A 21,697-nucleotide genomic window follows, 5' to 3' on the forward strand; every position below is an offset into this window, starting at 1 on the left:
AAAAGTAGTGACAGCAATTGAAGTGAAATCGCGACAAGCGAGATCCTTTCTTTAAAGTGCCCCTGTGACCAAAAATCAATTCATATTTTTCTTTGGATTTCAAAATTTTGTTAACAAAACACCAAGTGACCCAGGTTTTAAGCCTTGATTTCAAAAAGACACCTCTTTATTTTAACTGTAATTTTCCTATTTAATGCTCCGCCATTACTAACATTATGTTCTTGAGAGAGCTGGATCGAGGAGAAAATGACGTCAAAGGCTCACTAGTTTAATAATGCAATACGTGTGTACGCCGCAGAATTAATATGCAGCACGGGGGTTTTGGGCTTTCAGACTTTTAAACTTACGCTTTGCATATATAATAAGCTGCGTTCACACGCTGAAATTTTAAGCTAGTGAGCCTCTGACGTCACTTTTCCCTGGATCCAACCCTCTGAGGTCCAATCGGTCAGTTTTGAACGTGAGTAATGGCGGACCATGAGATCCAAAACTTACACTCAGAGTAAACGGCCTTTGGATAAAAATCAAAGCTCAAAATTTTGCCAGTCAGCTGTTAAGCAAACACACTTTCAAAATCTGAAGGAAAAAAGGTAGTGGTTTTTTTGATCACAGGGGCACTTTAAATTTCCGACAGCAATGGTCACAGCAACGTGAAACATTAACAAAGCAGCGACACGGGACCCCCCTTCCCCTCTCCCCATTTCCTGGCAGGGCCTTGTTACTTTTGTATGAGAAGTGTTGTTTTGTTCTTGTTGTTTCTTTTCGAATAAAATTGCATCCTCGTTTTCATAAGTATGTGATAAAAATAGACTACCAAGTTAGATGGTCAGTCGAAGGTTTGAAACGCGCAATTTGTGGTAATAATTTACGACGCTTACTATACAGATCTGCTAACACCTGTTGAGAGTAGAGAAAAAATGCACTGGCAAGAACTACAAATAAAATAAATAAAATACGTATAACCTGCAAGTAAAAAAAAGCTGCAGACTGAATACTCCCACTTACGTCATTTTTGTAATGGTTTGCTCCTAAAGGGGGCGGTTAATGTTTTTTTTTTCAGTGGCTTGTCCGCAGTTATCTCGTAAAAGTTATAGGGATGATCAAAACACATGGGACATCAAAAAAATGGTAACTGATGAGAAAACAAAAATCTGGTTACGCGCATGTATTAAAATAAAATGAGAAGTAACTGATGATTGGATACGAATCAGCCCTGCAGTATCCCTCTTTCACACTCTCCCGTCCAGGCCAAATTAACAGGAAAGACAGTGACCAAATTATCTTTGGCAAGTACATTTGCTAGTATTTTGAGCGGTCTTGAAGATTTCGAGCTCGCTGTTTACTGTGCTTCTCAAAAGAAGGACAATTGTGGATGCTAATTTTTGAACAGCTCCAGCACCAGGTAATTTTTCCCCAGAAAATCGCATCACTCCGCTCCGGAGAATAGCTGAAAGATTAACGCTTCTTGTCATACATTATAGTTCTCGCTCATTCATCCAAATGTCCCGGAGCTCGCCCTCGAAGAAAATGAAAATCCCATACCTTCCGAGCGATCGAGATGCGTAACACTTTTCACGCGTGCCAGCCAAGTGTCAGCCTCAAACGGCGTCCAATCAGAAACTTATGAGGCAATCAGCAGGCTGGCATACGTGCAAAGTGTTACCCATGCGGAAAAAAGCCACGTACCTGGCACTGTTAATAGACATTACTAGCAAAAGTACTTGCCAAAAATAATTTGGTCACTACCTTTCCTGTTAATTTGGCCTGGACGGTAGAGTGTGGAAGAGGGATACTGAAGGGCTGACTCACGTCCAATCGTCAGTTACTTCTCATTTATTTTAATACATGCGCGTAACGAGATTTTCTTTTTTCTTAATTACCCTTTTTTGTCCCTTACCTGTTTGGCCTCCCATGTCTTTCGATCATCTCTATAACTTTAACGAGATTACTGCGGACAAGCCAGTAAAAAAATTCACCGCCCCTTTAGGAGCCAACCACTAGCAAAATGACGAAGGTTGGAGTATTAAGTCTGCAACCTTTCTTTTACTTGCAGGTTATACGTATTTTCTTAATGACGTCTACTTGCAGCTTTTTATCAATTTTAGTTGTGGTTCTTGCCAATACATTTTTCTCTACTGTCAACAGGGATTAGCAGGTATTAATACAATGTTGGAAGTGTCGTAGATAATTACAACGAATTGCGCGTTTCAAACCATCCACTGACCATCTTCCTTGGTAGGCAATTGTTATAACATACATATGTAAGCAAGGATGCAATTCATTCGAAAAAAAACAACAAGAACGAAACAACACTTCTCATGCAACAATAACGATACGAATACATGGCATGAATGGAACAAAAGAAACCTTTCGTTACTTTGCGTGACATAAATATTTACCGGGTATGAAGGTCAAAAGTTCAAGTTAACGTATTCCTCCAGAAAGTAGGGACTTTAAGCAAATCGCTACGGCTGGCGCTAATACGGCTGCCGGAAATAAATTTCTCCCAAAATGAAACTGCGCATGTACGTCGGTTGCATCCAGCCGTAGTGTGAAATCTGACTACGTGAGTCGCGATGTTTTGCCGTAGTGGCTACTACGTCGGGTTTATTTCGCTTCTCTGGCCCTTTTCAACGGACATCTCGGCATTTTAAGAATTCTGTTGGATACTATATCCTTTAAAGTCAATTTAAGTCAAGGATTGTGTCAAGGTTGCCTCTCATAAGCTTGTAAATCCCTATTATGAACTTACGATAAGTTTTGGCAAAGGTGTTGGAAGTGAGTTCCACACGCGATTGTTTTTCTTCGGTTAAGTTTGCTTTGTGGATTTAGTGAAGATGTTTTATATCTGGATACTATACGATGCTATTTTGCCTCTTTGAGTATAGATACATGTGTCTTTTTCACTCGATATTCTTTGAGATATTTGTCTCTGAAATTGTATATTTCATCCATCAAATTGTTGTTATTGTACAAGGTGTATAGCATTTGCTTTTGCTCAGAAATAATCTGTTCGTCCTAGCATGGCGAACAACGGCCATCGTCCTTTCAGCGAAGCCATTTGAAGGTAAGAAACTAAATAAAAGAGATTTTAAACACCTTTAGCCCATGTTTCCTTGTATTTTGCTTTGCTTAACTTAAAATTTAGCAGACCACCGAGACGTAGTCTCCCCAGACCTTTTCAGTCACGGCAGCCGTAGTAGCACCAATCCGTAGTGATTTGCTTAAACTCCCTAGTGAGTTCACAATGAAACGGATAACATTGGATAACATTATGGACTCAAACTTTGCGTAGCTCACTGAAGTCCAAGTACGTACTGCTTTACGTAGCTTTCTTTCGGTAGTAACCGTTCATTATGTCAAATTATGTCTTTGATACCGCACAATTGACGCACATTATTCAGCTTTCGTTTTTGAGCATATGTATACTGATTTGGTTTGAAATTCTTTGAAATTCTGTCATATTTTTGCTTAACTACTAGCTTTTAAAAGGGTGCTCTTGAAATGAAACGGTCCGCCAAGTCGTACATGCATTTCAGTGAAACTGACTCTACGTGCGTTTTGTAATGTGAACAATTACAAAAATAATTCTTGATGCCTTTCGCATTGCGGATTTTTGCCCTCAAATACTATTTTTAGTCCTTTTTAATACTTCTGAGGGATAACTTCGCATTTTTTAAAGCTCTCCGAGCTACAAAGCCGAAAATTAGTCAACACGATGATTCTACACGAATAATTAGCATCAGCTTGCGTTCAAATTTCCGCGTCATTTAGCTCGCTCAGGTTACAAACAATTCTGATATTTTCGGAGGGAAGCGTTCCGAGTTCGAGCACAAACCTTAACACAGAAAATGAATAATAGCGATATTTGAAGAATATGAAGTAAAAAAAATTAAGAATGAGGTACCAGGTACATTTTTATTGCGTCAAATATCACCCATTTTCGCCGCCATGTTATGCGGTCTTTGAGGGTGTTCTTTAAATAGCTTAGAAAATCACAATTTTAACATTTCCGTAAAAAAGTATCGAAGTAGAAATGAACAAGAATAGTTGTCCTTAAATTTTGTCCAGTTTGGTGCCAAATGAATTCATTTAAAGACTTCACCGTTGCTTGGTTCTCGCAGCAAATTTTGGACAGTTTGTCAAACAGAAAACCGCACTTTAAACGCATTTTCAAATTTTCGCAAATTTCTAAAAAAATTAGAATCGTTGGAACTTTTAAATGTGGTTCTTGAAAATAGTTCACTAAAGGGTATCTTTCGGCAAAATATGAGCTATCCGCCAAAATGGTCGTTGACGGACGATTCTCGATTCTTACAGGCAGCCGTTCTTAATTTTTCTGTCAATTGAGATGTCTCTTGGTGGTCATCAAGAGACATCTCAAATCAAGAGACATCTCAATTGACAGAAAAAATAACATAGTAAAAAACTTGCGCTTTCGAAGCTAACATTTGTTTGCAGTGTTCTCGATACTCCTGCTTCCTTTACAGAAGAGGTTAATGGAATAATTTTCAATGTATCTAAAAATGCAAGCAGCCTAAATTTTTTGCTAAAGCTTTAAAATTATGTTGGGTTAAGCGCTTGTGTTCTACAGATGATGCACCATGGAAAGCCGTTCCGAAATCTTTGCTTGCAAGTGTAGGTGGTACACTGATCTTTCATTGCAATTAGTGATGTCAATTGCTAAAGTTAAGAGAAATCACTACCAACATTTTATAAAGATGTCATAGCGTGCCGGCAAGAATTAATCCACACTGTACCCGAGACGAAAACCGGAGTAGCTAATCAAATTATTTGGAACAACGCGCACACAAAAATAAACAAACGGTCAGTTTTCTACAGAAATTGGAATCAAAGCGGGGTTCAAAATATATCCAGTATATTTTACGAACAAAAAAAGAGCTTTCTTTCTTATCATTTCTTCCCAAAAAAATTCCAAGTAAATAGCAACTTCCTAGAATATTGCGGGCTAATTTCTGCAATACCTCGTACCTGGAAAAAAAACTGTTACAATTGCATACCGAGGATATTTCCTCCTCTGCAGTGGACGTAGAGAGTATAGCATTTAAAACATTATATTAATTGATTATATAAAAAGAAAAGACTAAAAGTTACTGATGTTTTCTTTAACCAAAACGTTTCCGACCGTACGGTCATCGTTAGTGGCGTACGTGGTGGAAATTTACATACAACTTGGTTTTGTTCGATTAAGTTATTCCCTAGGGGAACAGTTACGCAATATAAGAATGTACTTGTTTGTTTAGGGTTGGTTTCTCGCAAGCAATTAGCAGGCCCTCCATTATTTTCCTCCGAAGGGTGGTTTTCTCGGTGCACGCAATGTTCCATGTGTATGCGTAGGTTGGATGTTTTGCGAGGTGACGGGCTGGCTCGGAGTTATGAGACTAGCTCTCGTTTTCTGCCTTTCGCACTGCGAAGTTTCTTTTTGTTTCCTCAATGTAGATTTCGCCACATGTGCACTCGGCACGATAGATGACAATTGATGTCACGTCTCTTTTCACAGAGGTCCCTCTGGGTGAGACAATCAACCACATAGTTGACGAAATCTAAACGTTAAACGACAACTCTGCAATGTCACCAAAAATACTGTGTTCACCTTCAACAATCGCCTACACAGACAAATTGATGGGTGCAGAATGGGAAACCCCCTGTCGCCAGTGCTTGCAACCATCTTCATGGCTAAATCGGAGGAAGACCTAGTTCGCCCATACCATCCTCCCTTCTCTGACCGGTATGTAGACGACTGCTTCTCTAAGAAAGTAGAAAACGAAACCGACCGACTGCTTGACATCAAGTTCACAGTCGAGGAAAAGCCCAATCATTTCCTGAATACTGCTTATAATTATCAAGACCAAAATTTCCACCGTCGTGTATATCGCAAACAAGGCAATGTCCCAACCCACTGGTCATCCTAAGTACCATCTAATTGGAAACGAAACAGGATGATGGGGCGCTACACAGAGCGAAGCGGATATCAACCAGTTCTGAGTCTGACACAAAAGAAATCACTGAAATCTATCGCAAAGCAGGTTATCCTATAAGCGCTTCATTCAAGCCACAATCAACCGTTTCCGTAACCAAACAGACAAGGACGAGAGTTTTATCCCAGTGCGAAAGGCAGAACACGAGAACAAGTTTCATATCACTCCGAGCCAGCCCGTCACCTCGCAAAACATCCAACCCACGCATAAACATGAAACATTGCGTGCACCGAGAAAACCACCTTTTGGAGGAAAATATAATGGACGGCCTGCTAATTGCTTGCGAGAAACCAACCCTAAACAAACAAGTACATTCTTTTATTGCGAAACTGTTCCCTTAAGAATAACTTCATCGAACAAAACCAAGTTGTATGTAAATTTCCACCATGTACGCCACTGATGATGACCGTACGGTTGAAAACGTTTTGGTTCTTCAAAAAAAAAAGTAACTTTTAGCCTCTTTTATAATCAATTTATGTATTTTCGAACAAAACCAAGTTGCAACACCATATACGCCACTGACATTGACCGTGCGGTCGAAAATGTTTTGGTTCTTTACAACCTTATTTTATAAACATTTTAAAAAGCAACTGTTATGGCAATATATAAATTGCAATCAATCGCACAGAAAACAAAAAACTCATCAATGGTGGTTTTGATCCATCGCAATGTTGCAAGTTGTACTCACTCCCTTTTTGTGTCACAAAGGAAGTTAAATTGTCCGTTTACCAATATAAGATAACATACAATATTCTTAGTACCAATAGTCTGCTTCATAAAATGAAAAAAAAAAAAAAAAAAGATTCGCCTTCCTGCCCATTTTGCCCTGACACTAAGTTCTGGAACGAGTTTACCGAATGGTACGACCATTACTGAACTTGAAATAATTCATGGTGTCTTAACAGGCTCATCTTCGCTTCAAACCCTCAACCACCTTATCCTTATCAGCAAGTGCTTCCTATTCATTTGTGCCAAAAATGAGAAAAATACCAATTTGTCGACTTTGTCGCTTCCGCACAAGAAAAAAAGACCTAGAAAAATCTATCCATCAATGGCTTCAACTCGAAGTGGAAAGACTTCATGTTGCAGTAAACATCTTTAATTACTTTAAAGACAAATAGTGTATTTTTTGGAAACTGTGTACGTAAATAACTAGGTATTGTAAGTAATCCGTAATGTTCTCTTAGTAAACAGTGTATGGTCACTTATCAACATTATATTTAACCTATTTAACTTATTGAACCGTTCTATATCAGAAATAATGTAGAAATGTGTTGTCCGAAATGTATGTACCATATTGTTTGTAGTTAACGCGTCTTTGTAATTAGTGTTTGAAAAAAGTGTACAAAATTAATTCAATGGATAAAAAATCACGAAACATCACTTTTAAATTAAAGAAACATGTTTCTATGTTTCAAGCATCATCACCAGCTATAGTGAGTGTAACAGTTAAATTTCTACAAGACGATGAGTATATATAGTTAACAATACAATGATACTTTATAGATTAAATGTTCATTACAAGCGGATAAATTCAACTAATTAACCAACAATATTATAGAAAACACAACTGACACAATCGGTGAAAGTTTAAAAGTGTAATGCTAAACTGACAAGATCAACTTGTTCGTTGAGTTCGGGTTTCAACTGCCTTCATCCTAACTCTTCAAACCCGAACTCAACAAGAGTCCTACGCGATGACATGGATAGTGTGATGAAAAGCTTTAGTTCTACCATATTCGCGGGAACGATTTTGACATTCAAGTTCTTTTGTTTGACTAAGACTTCCCTTCTGAATCTCTTGTCGATTAAAGGTCTTGATAGCGAACTAATACAGCTTTTTTCAGCAAATGGCTCATAAATAAGAACTATTCATAGGTCCACAGGCATGATTTAGTTCTAACGTCTCCTGTGCATTGGAAAGCATGGTGGTGGTGGCATAGCTGTCATTGGCCGCCGACGTACCAACACCAGCTCTCAGGATCACGTGACATATGCGGCATTTCCAACATGAGAGGGAAAGAGCCGAAATAACCGAAATAAACAAAAAGGATTAAATCAGAAGAGTTTTCAATGGATAAATGTGGCAATGGTTTTTCTTGAATTTCGACTCAGACGGTACGCACGTAGTAAATATGATTCTTGGATACGATTGGGACTTGTTGAGCCACGGAATTCTCCTTTTTTTTTTCCTTTTGGATTTAAACTTGGATAGGCAAGGGTTGGTTATTGCCTTTTATAAATTTACTTTAGTTGTGAGGCGGGGTTCGACTCCCCTGTGTGCTTGGCGGGCTAACAACCCTCAGGAGTTTTATTGCATTGGTGGTTGCACTTTGCCCTCAAGTTTAAATATAGAACACTCACTTGTCGTACAAAATCACATTCCTTTTGTTCGAGATTTTGCCATCCTGAATACACTGTGGCCAAGTAACAGGATTGACTTCTTAGACAGAACAACCTTTACAACTTTTTTTAAACGAAATATGCCCATACAACGAGGCAATGAGACTGATGTTTGGAGACAGTGCACCACCATACCTTGTGCAGTAAGGTAAAGGTAAAGGTACACGTTATTTAACGTCGGAAGTTCCTTTACTCTCTAGAGAGTACTCTCCCAGGAAGCCGACGGTGCGCTCATTTTACCCCCCTCTTTCCACCAGTGCTCCGTTTTAAGGGTATTTAAAGCTACTTAGGCTACACTGAAAGGAAAGAAGTCGAAACAATGATGTGAGCTCCGGGGATCGAACTCAGGACCTTATGCACCAAGGCCGCCCACTAACCGACTGCGCCACCCTTGCTACAGTATGTTGTACGGCATCACACAGAAGGCAACAAAGGGGATTATCCGCAAGCAGGCGCTATCATACTTTTACAGATGCACATGGATAACATCATGACTTAAATGGAGACAAATGATGAAGCAGTAAAGATTCGTGACCAACTTATTGAGTTACTTGGAAAGGCCGGTTTCATTATACGGCGTTGGTGCAGTGTGTTAGAAGAGTTACCAGTAGAAGATCGGGTGGCGAATGTTAATATTGAGTACAAGGTACCTTGTATGATGAAAGCTTTGGGAATCCAGTGGAATGCTGAAGCTGATGTTTTTACGTTTATGTTGAATGTACCTCTAAAGAAAATGACGATGCTTCACAGATGGCATATGCAGCAATCAGTTATTTGCGGCACGAGTATGGGGATGGGAGAGAAAGTTATGTGCGATTTGTGGCAGCGAAAGCGAAAGTTGCACCCAACAGAGCAACAAGTATTCCTAGGTTAAAGTGCTGGAATTGAGACTGTCAATAAAGGTTTCGGGGTTGTTGCAGGTACCTTTTGAGAGCTGCACGTTGTAGACAGAGAGGATGTTATTTGTTGAACTCAGGGTCAGTCCAGAAGGTACAAGACCTTCGTCGCAAATAGAATATCAGAAATTCATTAGACGTCTAAGCCTACACAGTGGCGTCATTTCCCGACTGAGCCAAACTGTGCTGATGATGCAACACAAGGGCTACAGGCAAGAAAACTGTCTGTTGGTCAGCGCTGGATTCTTTAGCGGGCCTGATTTCCTGTATAACAAAGAAGAAGATTGGCCTCTGAGTAAACCTGTCAAAGCGGAGGAGCGTTCTGAAGATTGTCTAGCTGAAATGGACCTTTACCTTTGTAACTGAGGCTTCCTGGCCGTGGATGGATCCTTCATACGAGGCTCCTCAGAGTCACATTGTGGGTGATGCCATTGTTTTGCCACATTACTCGTGAAAGTGAAGAAATCAGGAAAACTTTAGGGATCAAGATCTGCAGGGAATTACATTGACCCCAGCTGAACCTGACAGAGCTGGAGGGCTCTGGGTCAAACTAGCGCAAGTGGATAGATTTCCTGAAGAGATAGAGGAATTGAAGAGAGGAAAGAAGGTCAGTAAACAGAGTCATTTGCAACCTCTGACTCCAGGGAACGACTCAACAGGGCATAAATTCCTTATGACGACGCCCATCCTATGATTTTACCTAAGAAGCATCACATAACTCGACAGATTGTGGTAGGTACCCATAGTGGGTAAATCACGTGCTAGCGCAAGAAAGGAACCGTTACTGGATTATTGATGGCCAGCAGGAGGTAAAAAAGTGGTATAAACAATGTATGGTGTGCGCGAGAAGGCGTGCGAGACTTGCAGTGCACGTCATGGCACCACTCCAGAGGTTGCACTGTGTGGATTATGCTGGACCCTGGGTATCTGCCAATATCTTCGCCTCTTTATTTGTCCTGCAACTAGAGATGCATCTATCTATCTATCTATCTATCTATCTATCTATCTATCTATCTATCTATCTATCTACCTATCTATCTATCTATCTATCAATCTATCTATCTATTTATCTATCTATCTATCTAGAGATGGCGTTCTCCCTAAACACCACAGATTTCTTGAATGAATTAAGCCAAATGGTGGCTACCAGAGGAAAGCCTGAAGAAGTTGCTAGCGACAATGGGAAAAACTTTGCAGGAGCTAAGAGGAAGCTTAGAGAGCTGGTTCCATCAATGGACAAGGGGAAGATTACACATGATGCAGCAATCAGAAGGATCAAGTGGAGCTGCAATCCACCACTTGGTTCATACTTCGGTGGCGTGTTTGACTCGCTGATTAAAGTAGCCAAGAAGACCATGAAGGCAATGGTGGAAAATGCAGGACTCGATGACAATGAACTACAGACTGCGATAAAAAAAGCAGAGGCTCTAACGAAATCGAGACCCTTTTAATACGAAAGGAAAGAGCCTCATGACAAACCTGCTCTGACCCCAAGCTACTACTTGATTGACCAGCTAGGAGGACAGTTTGCACCTCAAGTGACCGATGAGGTAAGCTTTAATAATATCTCTGAATCCATAATTAAATATATAAATCAGTAAAAGTAGTAAAACTAGTAAAATTACTGCCCAATTTGAGTTCTTTAAAAATGTAGTAAATGTCATATTATAATGCAAAAGCTTTCTTAAAAAGATGAGCCTTTTATTTCTTCTTAAAATTGTTTTGATATCTTTTGAGTTTTTTAATGTTGTAAGGCAGATCATTCCAAAGGCATGGAGCAGATGTCTTAAATGCACGCCGTCCGTAACTCTAAAGGCGGAAACGAGGCTGATGTGAGAGTAGTTTGTTCAACGAGCGCAAAGTACGAGTCGGAACATACGAAGCTATTAGATCACATAGATATGACGGTTCTTCACCACGTAAGACCTTAAAGGTCATCATAAGGATCTTGAACTGAATTATACATTGAATTGGTAACCAGTGAAGATTAACCAGCAATGGTGTGAAATAGTCATGCTTACGTGCGCAAAAAAATAGAAGAGCTGCAGAGTTTTGAATAAGTTGAAGTGGATTGATGACATAATCAGGAAGGCCAAATTGGTAAGGAGGTAAATTACAGTAATCAAGTCTTGAAATAACAAAAGCATGAAAGAGCAGGATAGTCTTTGTCCAGAAATTGACGTATTTTAAGTGTGGCACGAAGATGGAAACAAGCAGTCTTACAAATATTGGTGACATGCGGAAGAAGCGACATGGCCTCTTTAAAAACTACGCCAATATTTTTGTGTAGGCCTTGGGCGTCGAGAAGACGAAATAACCAATAACTCAGATTTATCGCTATTCAATTTCAGATTGCTATGTAACATCAGGAGCCCATTTACCCGGAGCCTCAATCTCCCATGTTAAACACGAAGACGCGCTATATAAGGAAAAGCTCCTCCTCCTATCACAGCTCAAGTGAGCAAATTAATCAAAATGGCGGCCAACGGTCACGATAGAAGAAGGACCGATATGGTTGGAAATAAGGCTTCGATGTTACCAAAAGTGAAATAAATGATTTAAAGAACCAATTCATTTATATTTATTGTTTTATATGTGATTTGCTACCTTATTTGAAACTGAAAGTGCTCTGTATGTTAAAATAGCGAGATTGGCGAAGTTGTTCGTTTTCAAATCTCGCGCCGGACGGGCGTTGGACAAGGTCCACCAGTGTTCCAATCCCCTAAACTTTCCTCGGTTTTCTGAGCCTTCTGCTTCTGTATAACAAAGCCAGTGGACTATTCTTTGAGAATATGCCCAAAGGCCTAATTTGTGACTAAGGAAACATGATCAACGCGAAGCATTTCGCAATGGCGGTGGTGTTGTGCAACGAATGCTACCAGTCTTGCGTTTATTTCGCATCATTTGTAGCCGTCGTTGCCCAACACCACAGTAAGCGTTTAGGTAAATTTTATTATTCTTATTAAGTGATGGCTGAGGCAGGTGATTCTCAAGTACAGAGTAAGAAGAGGCGTTCCACTAGCGATCGAGGCATCCAGTTTTCACTGAATGTGCAATTACCACGTAATCAGGAAAGCAGACTTCTGGGGATAAAAGATCGTATTGGGATGGCAAAAACATCTCTAAATCTTTCCAAGGGAACGTCAAGCACGCAAAATGCCGATCTTCTCGAAGCTCTACTGCTGGCTTTTGAAGAAAAAATGCAAAGGCGAAAGGAAGTCTCGGTTGTAAGTTCTCTTCTGTCGAATCAGTGGTCACCAGCAGGAAACCTCTCTTCCACACCAAGTTCAGCAGAATGTCCCCAGTCGCGTCCAACACCTATTGCAACCTCCACTCCAAGATCGCGAATGTCCCTTGATTTTGATGGCCGAGTATCTGAGTCATTAGTGCCACTACCGCATACATTCAACGTATCCTCCTCTTCTCCAACCGTTCCATCACAAAAATTCCAGATATCAACCCTGGCAACGTGGGATGACCCCATCTACCTTGCCAGTGAAGGAGCCCTTCGATCTCTGTTTTCTTTTTTCACTTCCAAGCTCTCAGCAAAGTGCTGCTTTTGTGGAAAGCTTTTTGATATAGACACTCTATCATTCACAAGGCAGGGACATGCAGTGTCTGTGAATATGTCTTGTTTGTGTGGTGATTCAATCAAGTGGTTGTCTTCTCCAATCATGGGGGGAACTATACCAAAATACTACGTGAATATGAGGTATGGTGATGTTGTTTGTTTTACTATTTTTAAACACCGAGTGTGTCTTGTATTAAAGTGAGTCTCTATTTTGCTACAGTTCTCTGACTGATGTTCAAGGTAATGGTTTCTGTTGTAGAATGATTCATGGGGTTTTGTCCTGTGGGTTGACAGAAACACAGTATTCCGGTGTCTGCCAAGCAGCAAATATTGGTTCTGAAGGTGACAAAACGTTTGACACAGGTTAGCCCACTTGCTGATGAGATAACTACTGTATTGGTTTGCCTTACACAATATATCCTGGCACCAAACAGTACTGATTGTAGTATTCTTGACTTGTATGTATCCCAAAATTGTTTATAAACTTTTAGTGTTGAAGAAACTTCAGTACATGGCTGTTGTGAAGGAGGTTTGCAGTGAGTCCATGCTTGGTGCCCAAGAGGAAGCAAAGAACAGACCTGGCTATCATGCAAATGGCGAGGTAACAAATGTTGACCTTCCTGAAATTATGGAGGTCTTTCCTTACCTCTTCCTCACAGCAGTTTGGTCTCTTTGTTATGACTATCATGAGAAAGGTTGTTTTTATTATGGGCTTTGCAAAAGCATTCATATTCAGGTTGGAATAATTTCCTTTGAAAAAATTGATGTTCATCTTCCAGTGTGTCATCACTGATGCAAGACATGATTCTAGCAGATCAGCAGCACATACCACCGTGTCAGCTCTGTCTTTCTCGTAAGCTTATGTTACCACCTACATCTATAAATTAATAATTATTTGTTTGTTAATTGGACTTCTAGTTATTCACTTTTCATTTTATTGCGTTTTTGTATATGTTGAAGTACCAAAAAAGTTGTCGGAGTGTTGAACTGGAGCAGGGCTTCTGATGTTGCTGCAGTTAGTCGAGAGGTGCCAATGACGAAGGAATTGCTGACTCTTCTAATAGAAACTCAAGGTATATTAGAGTCACAGTAGTCAATATCGTACAATAATTTATTATTGATATCAAGGTGACTTGTCACATTTCCTTTGTCAGGATTTCACATTTCAGAAGTGGCTCATGACTTTGTCCTGCAGCTGAAAACTTGGATAGTCTCAAAGGGGATACTAAATTCCTTTGATTCTTGGCATGGTAAATGTTACCTGATAACAGCTACTACGTTTTGTGTTTATTTTTTTCCATTTACAACTCATGTAGGGCTAACTTTCGTTTCATTTGTATGTTATAAAGAAAATATGTTTAACTAATCTCAGGTGCCAAATCAGTTACAAAGGCATTGAAGAAAGTAGCCTCTGGCCCACTGAGAGATCAAGGTACCAAGTGGTTTTCAGAATTATCTGACAAAGGTTTGTTGATACCGGCCAAATTCAATGAAACTGAATTTGGTTGTTGTTACCTGGTCATTTAGTTTACAACTTTTCATGATGTAGTCTGCAGAGATTACAGTAAAAGTTTACTGTGATATTGTGAGTGGCTGTGTCAAAAGTTAGTGAAACCCCTGTGTCCAGAGTACATTATGTTTACAATGATTATTCGTGTGATTATAATTTTGTTTTGCTTCAGTGAAGAGCACTAGGACTCATATATACTTTTGTATGAAGAACAGTTCAGGAAATGAGGATGACTTTCGTGAAACCCTGTTAACAGTTGTTGATCATTACCAGGTAAAACAATCGATGTTAAAATTGAAAACAATGCACTTTATTGGAGTTGTGCATTCAGGGAAATTTTCCTTGGTTAAAAAAAGATACATTGTGTTTTTTTTCTACAGGATAACCATAATAAATGTAGTGAAGGGTCAAGGTGCAAATCAGAGGGTTACATCATGAGCAAGAAGCTACTGACTGAGTCAAGGGCCATAGCAGCATACAAAAAAGCTATAATGGGAACATCTATTTATCGACATGCCACTGACTACATGCGGGTAACTGATCATGAGTCATGATCCGAGACATTTCAGGACAGTCTCTAACTTTATTGGAATAATAATTATTCATTATATTACTTTTAGTGTAGGGAAACATTCTGGATAGAGACCCTCCATACTGTTATGCTGATCTATGTCCCCAAGAGAATCCATTTTGGGGATAACACATACAACATGCGTGTGGAATTGGCTGTGCTTGATTGGGTAAGGGGGTAAAATCATGCTTAATATCATCCTTAACATGCTTATGATTAATATTATTATTGGTAAAATCTTCTTGCAGAATGAAAATGTGAATCGAGAGGTGTCATCCCTACAAATGTATCAGCATGCTCGACACCCCAACAGGCTTGCAGAGACCAGGGTGCTTGTGGAAAAAACATTTAACTTTAGAGAAGTCATCTGGTCGCGGTTTTTCAAACTAAATAATTAAATCAAATTTTTTGTATATAATAATGGAAACTTACGTTATAAAACACTCTGATAAATTACATTATAGCAACATTTGTAATTATCTTTTCTACCATTATATAGGTCTACTTTATTATAGCAAACATTGTAATTGAACGAATAGTGACCTTTATTATATAGAGTAAGTGTACATTATACATCTCCAGTCTCCCTGTCGTGTAACATAATAATTATTGTTGTGGATACGGTTATGCAATTTTGGAAATATAATATAGAGATTATGGTGTATGGTGAGGTGAAAAACTGTACTTTTCTCCAATCTCAATCCCTTTTATGCCCCATGTATGGGATCCCGAGAGGGTTAGGGAATCTTTCTCGTACATTCTTCACGACGCATTTCGGCATTCTTTCCCGCACAGCGTCAATGCGGTCCCCAAGCTCCACTTTGCGAGCAAGGTATACCGGATCCTGCCATAGACCACATTTCTTTAGTGCCCTCCAGTAGGTCTTGTAATCCTTTCGTCTCCTCACGTGGTTCTGTACATGGGCTGCACGAAAGCCAAGATGTTCGCGACTGTCGGTAGTAATACAAGGAGTCTGCCGACAGTAGAGGCACATTGTAGAATCGATGTGTTGCCCTTCGTCTGCCGAAACAAGAAGACACGAGTGAACTGATGGTAAGGATTGTTCAGTTTGTATTTTTCATCAGCATTCATTGCTTCCCTTAGAGCTTGTTACTCATAACTCGTTTAAAAAAAATGTAATTGAAGACGAGTTGTACTGTTTCTTCCTCGGAAGAAGATTACTTAGGTATCTTCCTTGTGAACGTGCTGCTTTCAGAAAAAGATCGTGGGTTTATTATTTACTTTCGGCACCCGTGTCACGCAATGTTCACGGTTGTGAATATAACACATGAAATGATTGCCTAAGGAAATCGGGTCTAAAAACCCAATTTATCTTTAGTTGTTACCACAACTTACCCACGCCAAATCAATAATAAAATTATACTTTTACACGAGTTACAACAACAATTGGCTCTGAGAAGTTGTGACCCTCATGTTTATTCCATGACCTGAATAACTAATTTGCATGTAAATGGCGGCGAAACACAGCTTTCAGAGCCCTTTTGTCTTATATTGTATTCAAATTGAAGTGGGCGAAAAGGACAACAACATAACGTGAAATTGTTTTACCATACCATTTGGTTGGGAATTTTCGACACGCGCGGCTTCCACATTTTCTTCTTGTGCGGGCCTGCAGAAATCTTTGTCGAACGGTTCGGTCGGCTGTTGGAGCTCTGTTCGCGCTCGAGAACTCCACTTTGCCTTGGGCCTGGTCGTAACAATTTCCCCTTCACACTGAGCGAGAAATGCTCTGAACATTTCCATGTCGCTTTTCTTCACTTTTACGATAATCTGAAAATAGGTAGGAATACACGCCGCCGTTTGTCTCAAACAGTTTTCAAACTTAGCGCCAAAAGATTTCAAAATACTATGAGATGAAATTTGAATTCGAAAACATGTACAAACCTCTATATACTCTTCCATTGTGACGAGGCTTGTCTTGTTGCTGAAACTTAAAGCTAAATTTACAGAGCAAAAGAAATACACAGGCAAATGGCTTCGAATGTAATCTTTATTTCCATTAGATCTCTTACAGGGGTCCGTATACCACGATGGTTGATTGACAACTGATCTTGGGGTACCTAAGGCACCCTCCCTTATATAGCGCGTCTTCGTGTTTAACCCTTGGGGACAACCTATTTTTTTTATTTTTAGACGTTCGAATTCCCGCGAATGCATTATGCCGTCCAATCAGGACAAAGTTTTTGTATTACATCACAAGCAGTCACGCACCAGTGATCGCGTTCGTCTCACAAAATATTCTAAAAATAAAAAGATACGGGCAAAGGTTGACTCAAGGATATAGTCTGGATGGAGGCTGCGGGTGATAGGCTCCTGGTAACATCCATTTATTTATGTCATCAACGCAGGTTTCAAGTATAGATCTTCTAGACACTGTGTCAACAGGATCAGCTGAATTAAAGGCAATATAATGCTGAGTATCGTCTGCATAACAATGGAAAGAAAAACCGTGACCTCTCGCAATATCGCCTAAAGGTGAAACATAAAGGGAATAGAGGATGACAAGTCATTACCTTTAACAAACTGACGTCGTCCAAAGAGATACGACGAAAACTAATCAAGTGCCTTGCCGCATATACCAAAACGACACTTCAATCTGGAGAGTAAAAGATCATTGGTTGATGGTATCAAAAGCTGCAAAAATGGCCAATGGTAATAGGATAAACGATTGATGTTTATCAACAGCTGTCAAAATGTCATTGTGGATGCGGAGAAGTGCGGTTTCTCCGTTTATACATCGACTGGTAAACTTCTTGTAAGTTGTTATCATCCAAGTAATTAATAAGCTTGTCTGCCACAACTTTCTCAATGATCTTTCCCAGAAACTGAAGATTAGATATCACGCGAATTTTCTTAAATTCGCGATGATCAAGTGAAGGCTTTTTCATCAAGTGTTTTACCATAGCCACCTCCAGTTGTTCAGATACAACAGCAGACTGCAAAGACTGATTGACAATCTGTGTAAGTATAGGACGAAGCTCAGACAGGCATGCACGTAGAAGAAAACCCGGAAGAGGATGTAAATCACATGACTTTCCAGACGATGGTCTTATCAAGGCTAGTAGTGTATCCATAGAGACAGACTTAAAAGCTTCAAATTTACAGGTGATGTTACTGTCATCAGAAATAATAAAGGTGTTATCGTCATACTTCAGCATCAACTCTTCATAGATAGCATTAACCTTAGCGTCAAATAAATGAATAAATTTCTCAGCTAGGTCTTTCATTGGGCTATGCGATGGAAATGGACTGCTATTTGTCACAGGTTTAGTATGCAACAATTTTCCAACGGTCTTGAACATATTTCTTGAATCATCCCTATGGTTGTTGATAAGATCCTTGTAGTAGTCTGATCGTGAAGATTGAAGAAGGGCAGTAACATCACGGCATTGTTTTAAAAAAAGTTGCTATGGTCAACAGGGTCACGTGATCGACGCCATCGTCTCTCAACTCTCGCCTTAATCTCTTTACATCTTTGATTTCATCATTGTACCATGGCGCTGCAGGTCTGAAGACAACATGACGTTTCTTTAATGGAGCATGGATATCAATAATCCTTGTTAACTCTGAGCAATATAAATCGATGGAGACTTATCCAGAATCTAATGACGATATTCTGGTGTCGGTGGAGAGAATAGATTCTGGCGATGCTAAAAACGCGGAAAAAATGGAGGGAGGAAAAAGCTAACTTGAAGGTCGGGGATGTAGTCCCGTGGAAGAAGTATTCCCCGGGGAAGATGGACAGGTACGCGGGTTCCAAGTGAGCACGAGAGGTTACAACTACAGTGTATACCCAACCAATTACCCGACTGTGTCCACTGTAGAGGAAAGATGAAGACCCGGGGGAGAGGAAATGGAGAGGAAATGGAGACACGATTTTACTGTTTTTTGTTAATTTGTTGTGAAGCCCAGACGCTCTGTCCGTGGGGGACTAGGAAGTATCAACATATTATGGGATAAATGATTTCTCGTGTGCTAGTTGTTGAAAGTTTTCCCGCCCGAGCGATTACACAAATAATGCTCATCAACAATTATTGAATAATAGTGCATCTTCTTCTGAAAACAAGGGTCGTTCACGGCTTTGCACTCATTGATGTGGAACTCATTATCAATCGTTTCACCTGCTGCACGCCAGCATCGTTCAAACTTGCGTCGTTTTACTTTGTCATCTTTGATGTTGTTTGTGCTCCATGGTGAGGCAGGGCGAAGCGGAACTATGCGTTTTTTCAGAGGCACATTTTGTGGAAGCGAATACAGTACATCATTATACTTAATATCAAGCTCAAATACATTATCAAAGTAATTTAGTTACATAAGTAGTGAGTTGTTTACATATGACGACATGCATTGCGACTCAACTCATGTTCGTGGATGATTCTTTAATTTCCGAGATTTTTGGTGATGAGCGACTTCCACAAGGACCACAAGTGGATGAATAAGAAGCTGACAGTGACAGACATTGAGGATCACGGCATAGCACCTCCAACGCGTACCATTTTCATATCCAGAAGGCCAGTAGGAACTCCTTTTTGACTGGATTTGGAAGGTTTCTTGGCAGAGGTCATTTATGAGCAAATTAAAAATTAGACATTAACTTAAGCAGCTCTTTGTAAGAAATTGAGAAGCTTGTTAAATTATGATGAAGACAAAGCAAAAAAAAAAAGATTCTGCCTTTAACTTATGTATTTTCTATAAAATGTGTCAACAAGGAGTGCTTTCACATTTTCATTTAATTATTAACAGCGACTTAACTGACAACTGATAAATGGACAAGATTTTATATGACAACTAATATTTGCAACCCACCATCCAAACCCTCTTACAACATTCTTACAAAGAATAAGAATTGGAAAAAAGTACCGAGGTGTAGAAACAAAAAACAGTTTATGCACCGGATCTGATATCATACATTTAAATCAATCTTAGCCATCAAACGCGCGTGTAAACAGGCAAACAAAGGCAATATTAGCACAAGTAAATAGAAAAGTGGGGTGCCATATTTGCAGCAGATGTTATGAAAAGGAAAAAAAAAAGACAATGTGCACAATTATTCCCACCGGCAATTCTACTAGTTTTGAATACACATTTTCTATTTTGGGAAAAAAGGGAGAGAGGAAAAGAGAAAAAAAGAGATTGGAAAAAAAAGGCTTATTGTATTTTGGAAAATTATTACGCACAGACATTTTTAAAGAAAAATGTAGATGCGATCTACACCACGCTTGATAACATCGTGAAAAACATTTGACAATAAAAAATTGCGACAGAACATTTGTTAAAAGCATTCTAAGATCAAAAAAACCAAACAAGATGAATAAAAATTAAACACTAAACAATCAAACTTGCCTTGGCACTTTCTCAGAATCTTGAAATGGTTCTCATTCAAAAGGTTGCTCCTACCATGCACTTCATGAAAATTGCTTGCCGATTGTCGAATTTTTGTGTTCAGCAATATGTTGAAAAAGGTGTCGGGCTGTGTAGCTGACATAATCTGCATCGCACTGATCACATACAAAATGATATACAACGCATTGCTGATTGACGGCTTGGTTTCTTTAGCTTTGAGATCTTGTTCTAATTTCTTGCTTAAATAAACTGGCTGCAAATTGGGGCCAAACGGCATCGGCTGAAACTTGATCTTTGAATGGTAGACTAATAGACCAGTTTCGATCTATTAAATTTCAGTCCTGAACAAAGGACATCATCTCGAGGCTCTGGGGAATAAATGTAAGGAATTGTATGAGTTAGTTGCTCAGAGCCTCGAGATGTTGGTCTATTCTGGCTATGTTCCTTTCGTCAGTATTTCTCTCCACTATGCTTACGGAAGGTGCCAAGGCAAGTTTGATTGTTTAGTGTTTGAAATGCTTTAAACATTTGATAAGTAGAGATTTGCTGAAGCAAAGGCATATAAAAGACCAGAAACGATTTATTGCTGTTCGACGTTTCGGGGTCATCATGACTCCATTATCAAGAAACTAGTTAAATAGCACGCAAATAAGGAAAGGTACAAGATAAGCATAAATTAAAATAAACGGCCCAAACAAACACCTTGGCGCGGATGCAGGGTATCCAGGGCATGTGGGTTATACACGTGGTCACTTACACGAGCGCGTAGAAAGGCACAGTAGAAAGTCATCTTCGATTTACAAACACTTTAACCTCCAACACAATAGTGAAATGCCTGAAGGCTTCATTGAGCAATTTCACATCATCGCGAAATGTAGCGGCAAATTTGATTGCCTTGTTAAAGAAATGTTATACATTCGCATGCGTAAACCAACATTGAACGTGCAAACGGATTCCAAGATGATTCCGGCGCCAAGATGTTTGTTTAGAACGTTTATTCTAATTAATGCTTATCTTGTACCTTTCCTTATTTGCATGCTATTTAATAGTCTCTTGATAATCGAGTCATGACGGCCCTGAAACATCGAGGCCGTAGGCGGAGTCCAATTTTGGCAGTCCCAGCTATTAATTATATAGCTAGTCAGTTGTAATTGGGATTACTAAGTCAAGCTATTATCCTTAAAAAAGGCAAACTAAAATATTGTGAATTATTCGTATTTCCAAAATATTACCTGAACTCCAGAGGAATTCTTCGTCTGCCTCGCTTAAAGCACGAAAGACATTTTTTCGCTTTCCGTAACCTTGCGTTCGGTTCAAGTTTTTGCCTCAGGGAATTTGCAAATTCATGATCTCGCAAAATAATGTAGTTTCTGCCACATTTTT

At 39.5% G+C, this 21,697-nt stretch overlaps 1 protein-coding gene across 1 annotated transcript; it reads left to right on the forward strand.

The window, feature by feature from the left end:
- The first annotated feature begins 12,818 nt into the window (after window positions 1–12,818).
- Window positions 12,819–15,512, forward strand: LOC137983287 (uncharacterized). The gene is made up of 11 exons (XM_068830489.1): window positions 12,819–13,010; window positions 13,090–13,232; window positions 13,361–13,470; window positions 13,649–13,722; window positions 13,830–13,942; window positions 14,024–14,119; window positions 14,242–14,334; window positions 14,552–14,652; window positions 14,760–14,912; window positions 15,000–15,119; window positions 15,199–15,512. The coding sequence occupies exons 1-11, from the start codon at window positions 12,925–12,927 to the stop codon at window positions 15,346–15,348; spliced, it is 1,239 nt and encodes a 412-aa protein (XP_068686590.1). The 5' UTR covers window positions 12,819–12,924; the 3' UTR covers window positions 15,349–15,512.
- The last annotated feature ends 6,185 nt before the right edge of the window (window positions 15,513–21,697 follow it).

Source organism: Montipora foliosa, chromosome 13 (assembly GCF_036669935.1).
Source record: "Montipora foliosa isolate CH-2021 chromosome 13, ASM3666993v2, whole genome shotgun sequence".
In the NCBI taxonomy this organism is placed as follows: domain Eukaryota; kingdom Metazoa; phylum Cnidaria; class Anthozoa; order Scleractinia; family Acroporidae; genus Montipora; species Montipora foliosa.

Excerpts from the sequence above, each read along its gene's own strand:
- LOC137983287 (XM_068830489.1), top strand. The coding sequence starts at position 12,925 with ATGTCTTGTTTGTGTGGTGATTCAATCAAGTGGTTGTCTTCTCCAATC. Across the intron at positions 14,120-14,241 it reads TTCCTTTGATTCTTGGCATG|GTGCCAAATCAGTTACAAAG; the intron begins GTAAATGTTACC and ends AACTAATCTCAG. Across the intron at positions 14,913-14,999 it reads ATGCCACTGACTACATGCGG|TGTAGGGAAACATTCTGGAT; the intron begins GTAACTGATCAT and ends TATTACTTTTAG.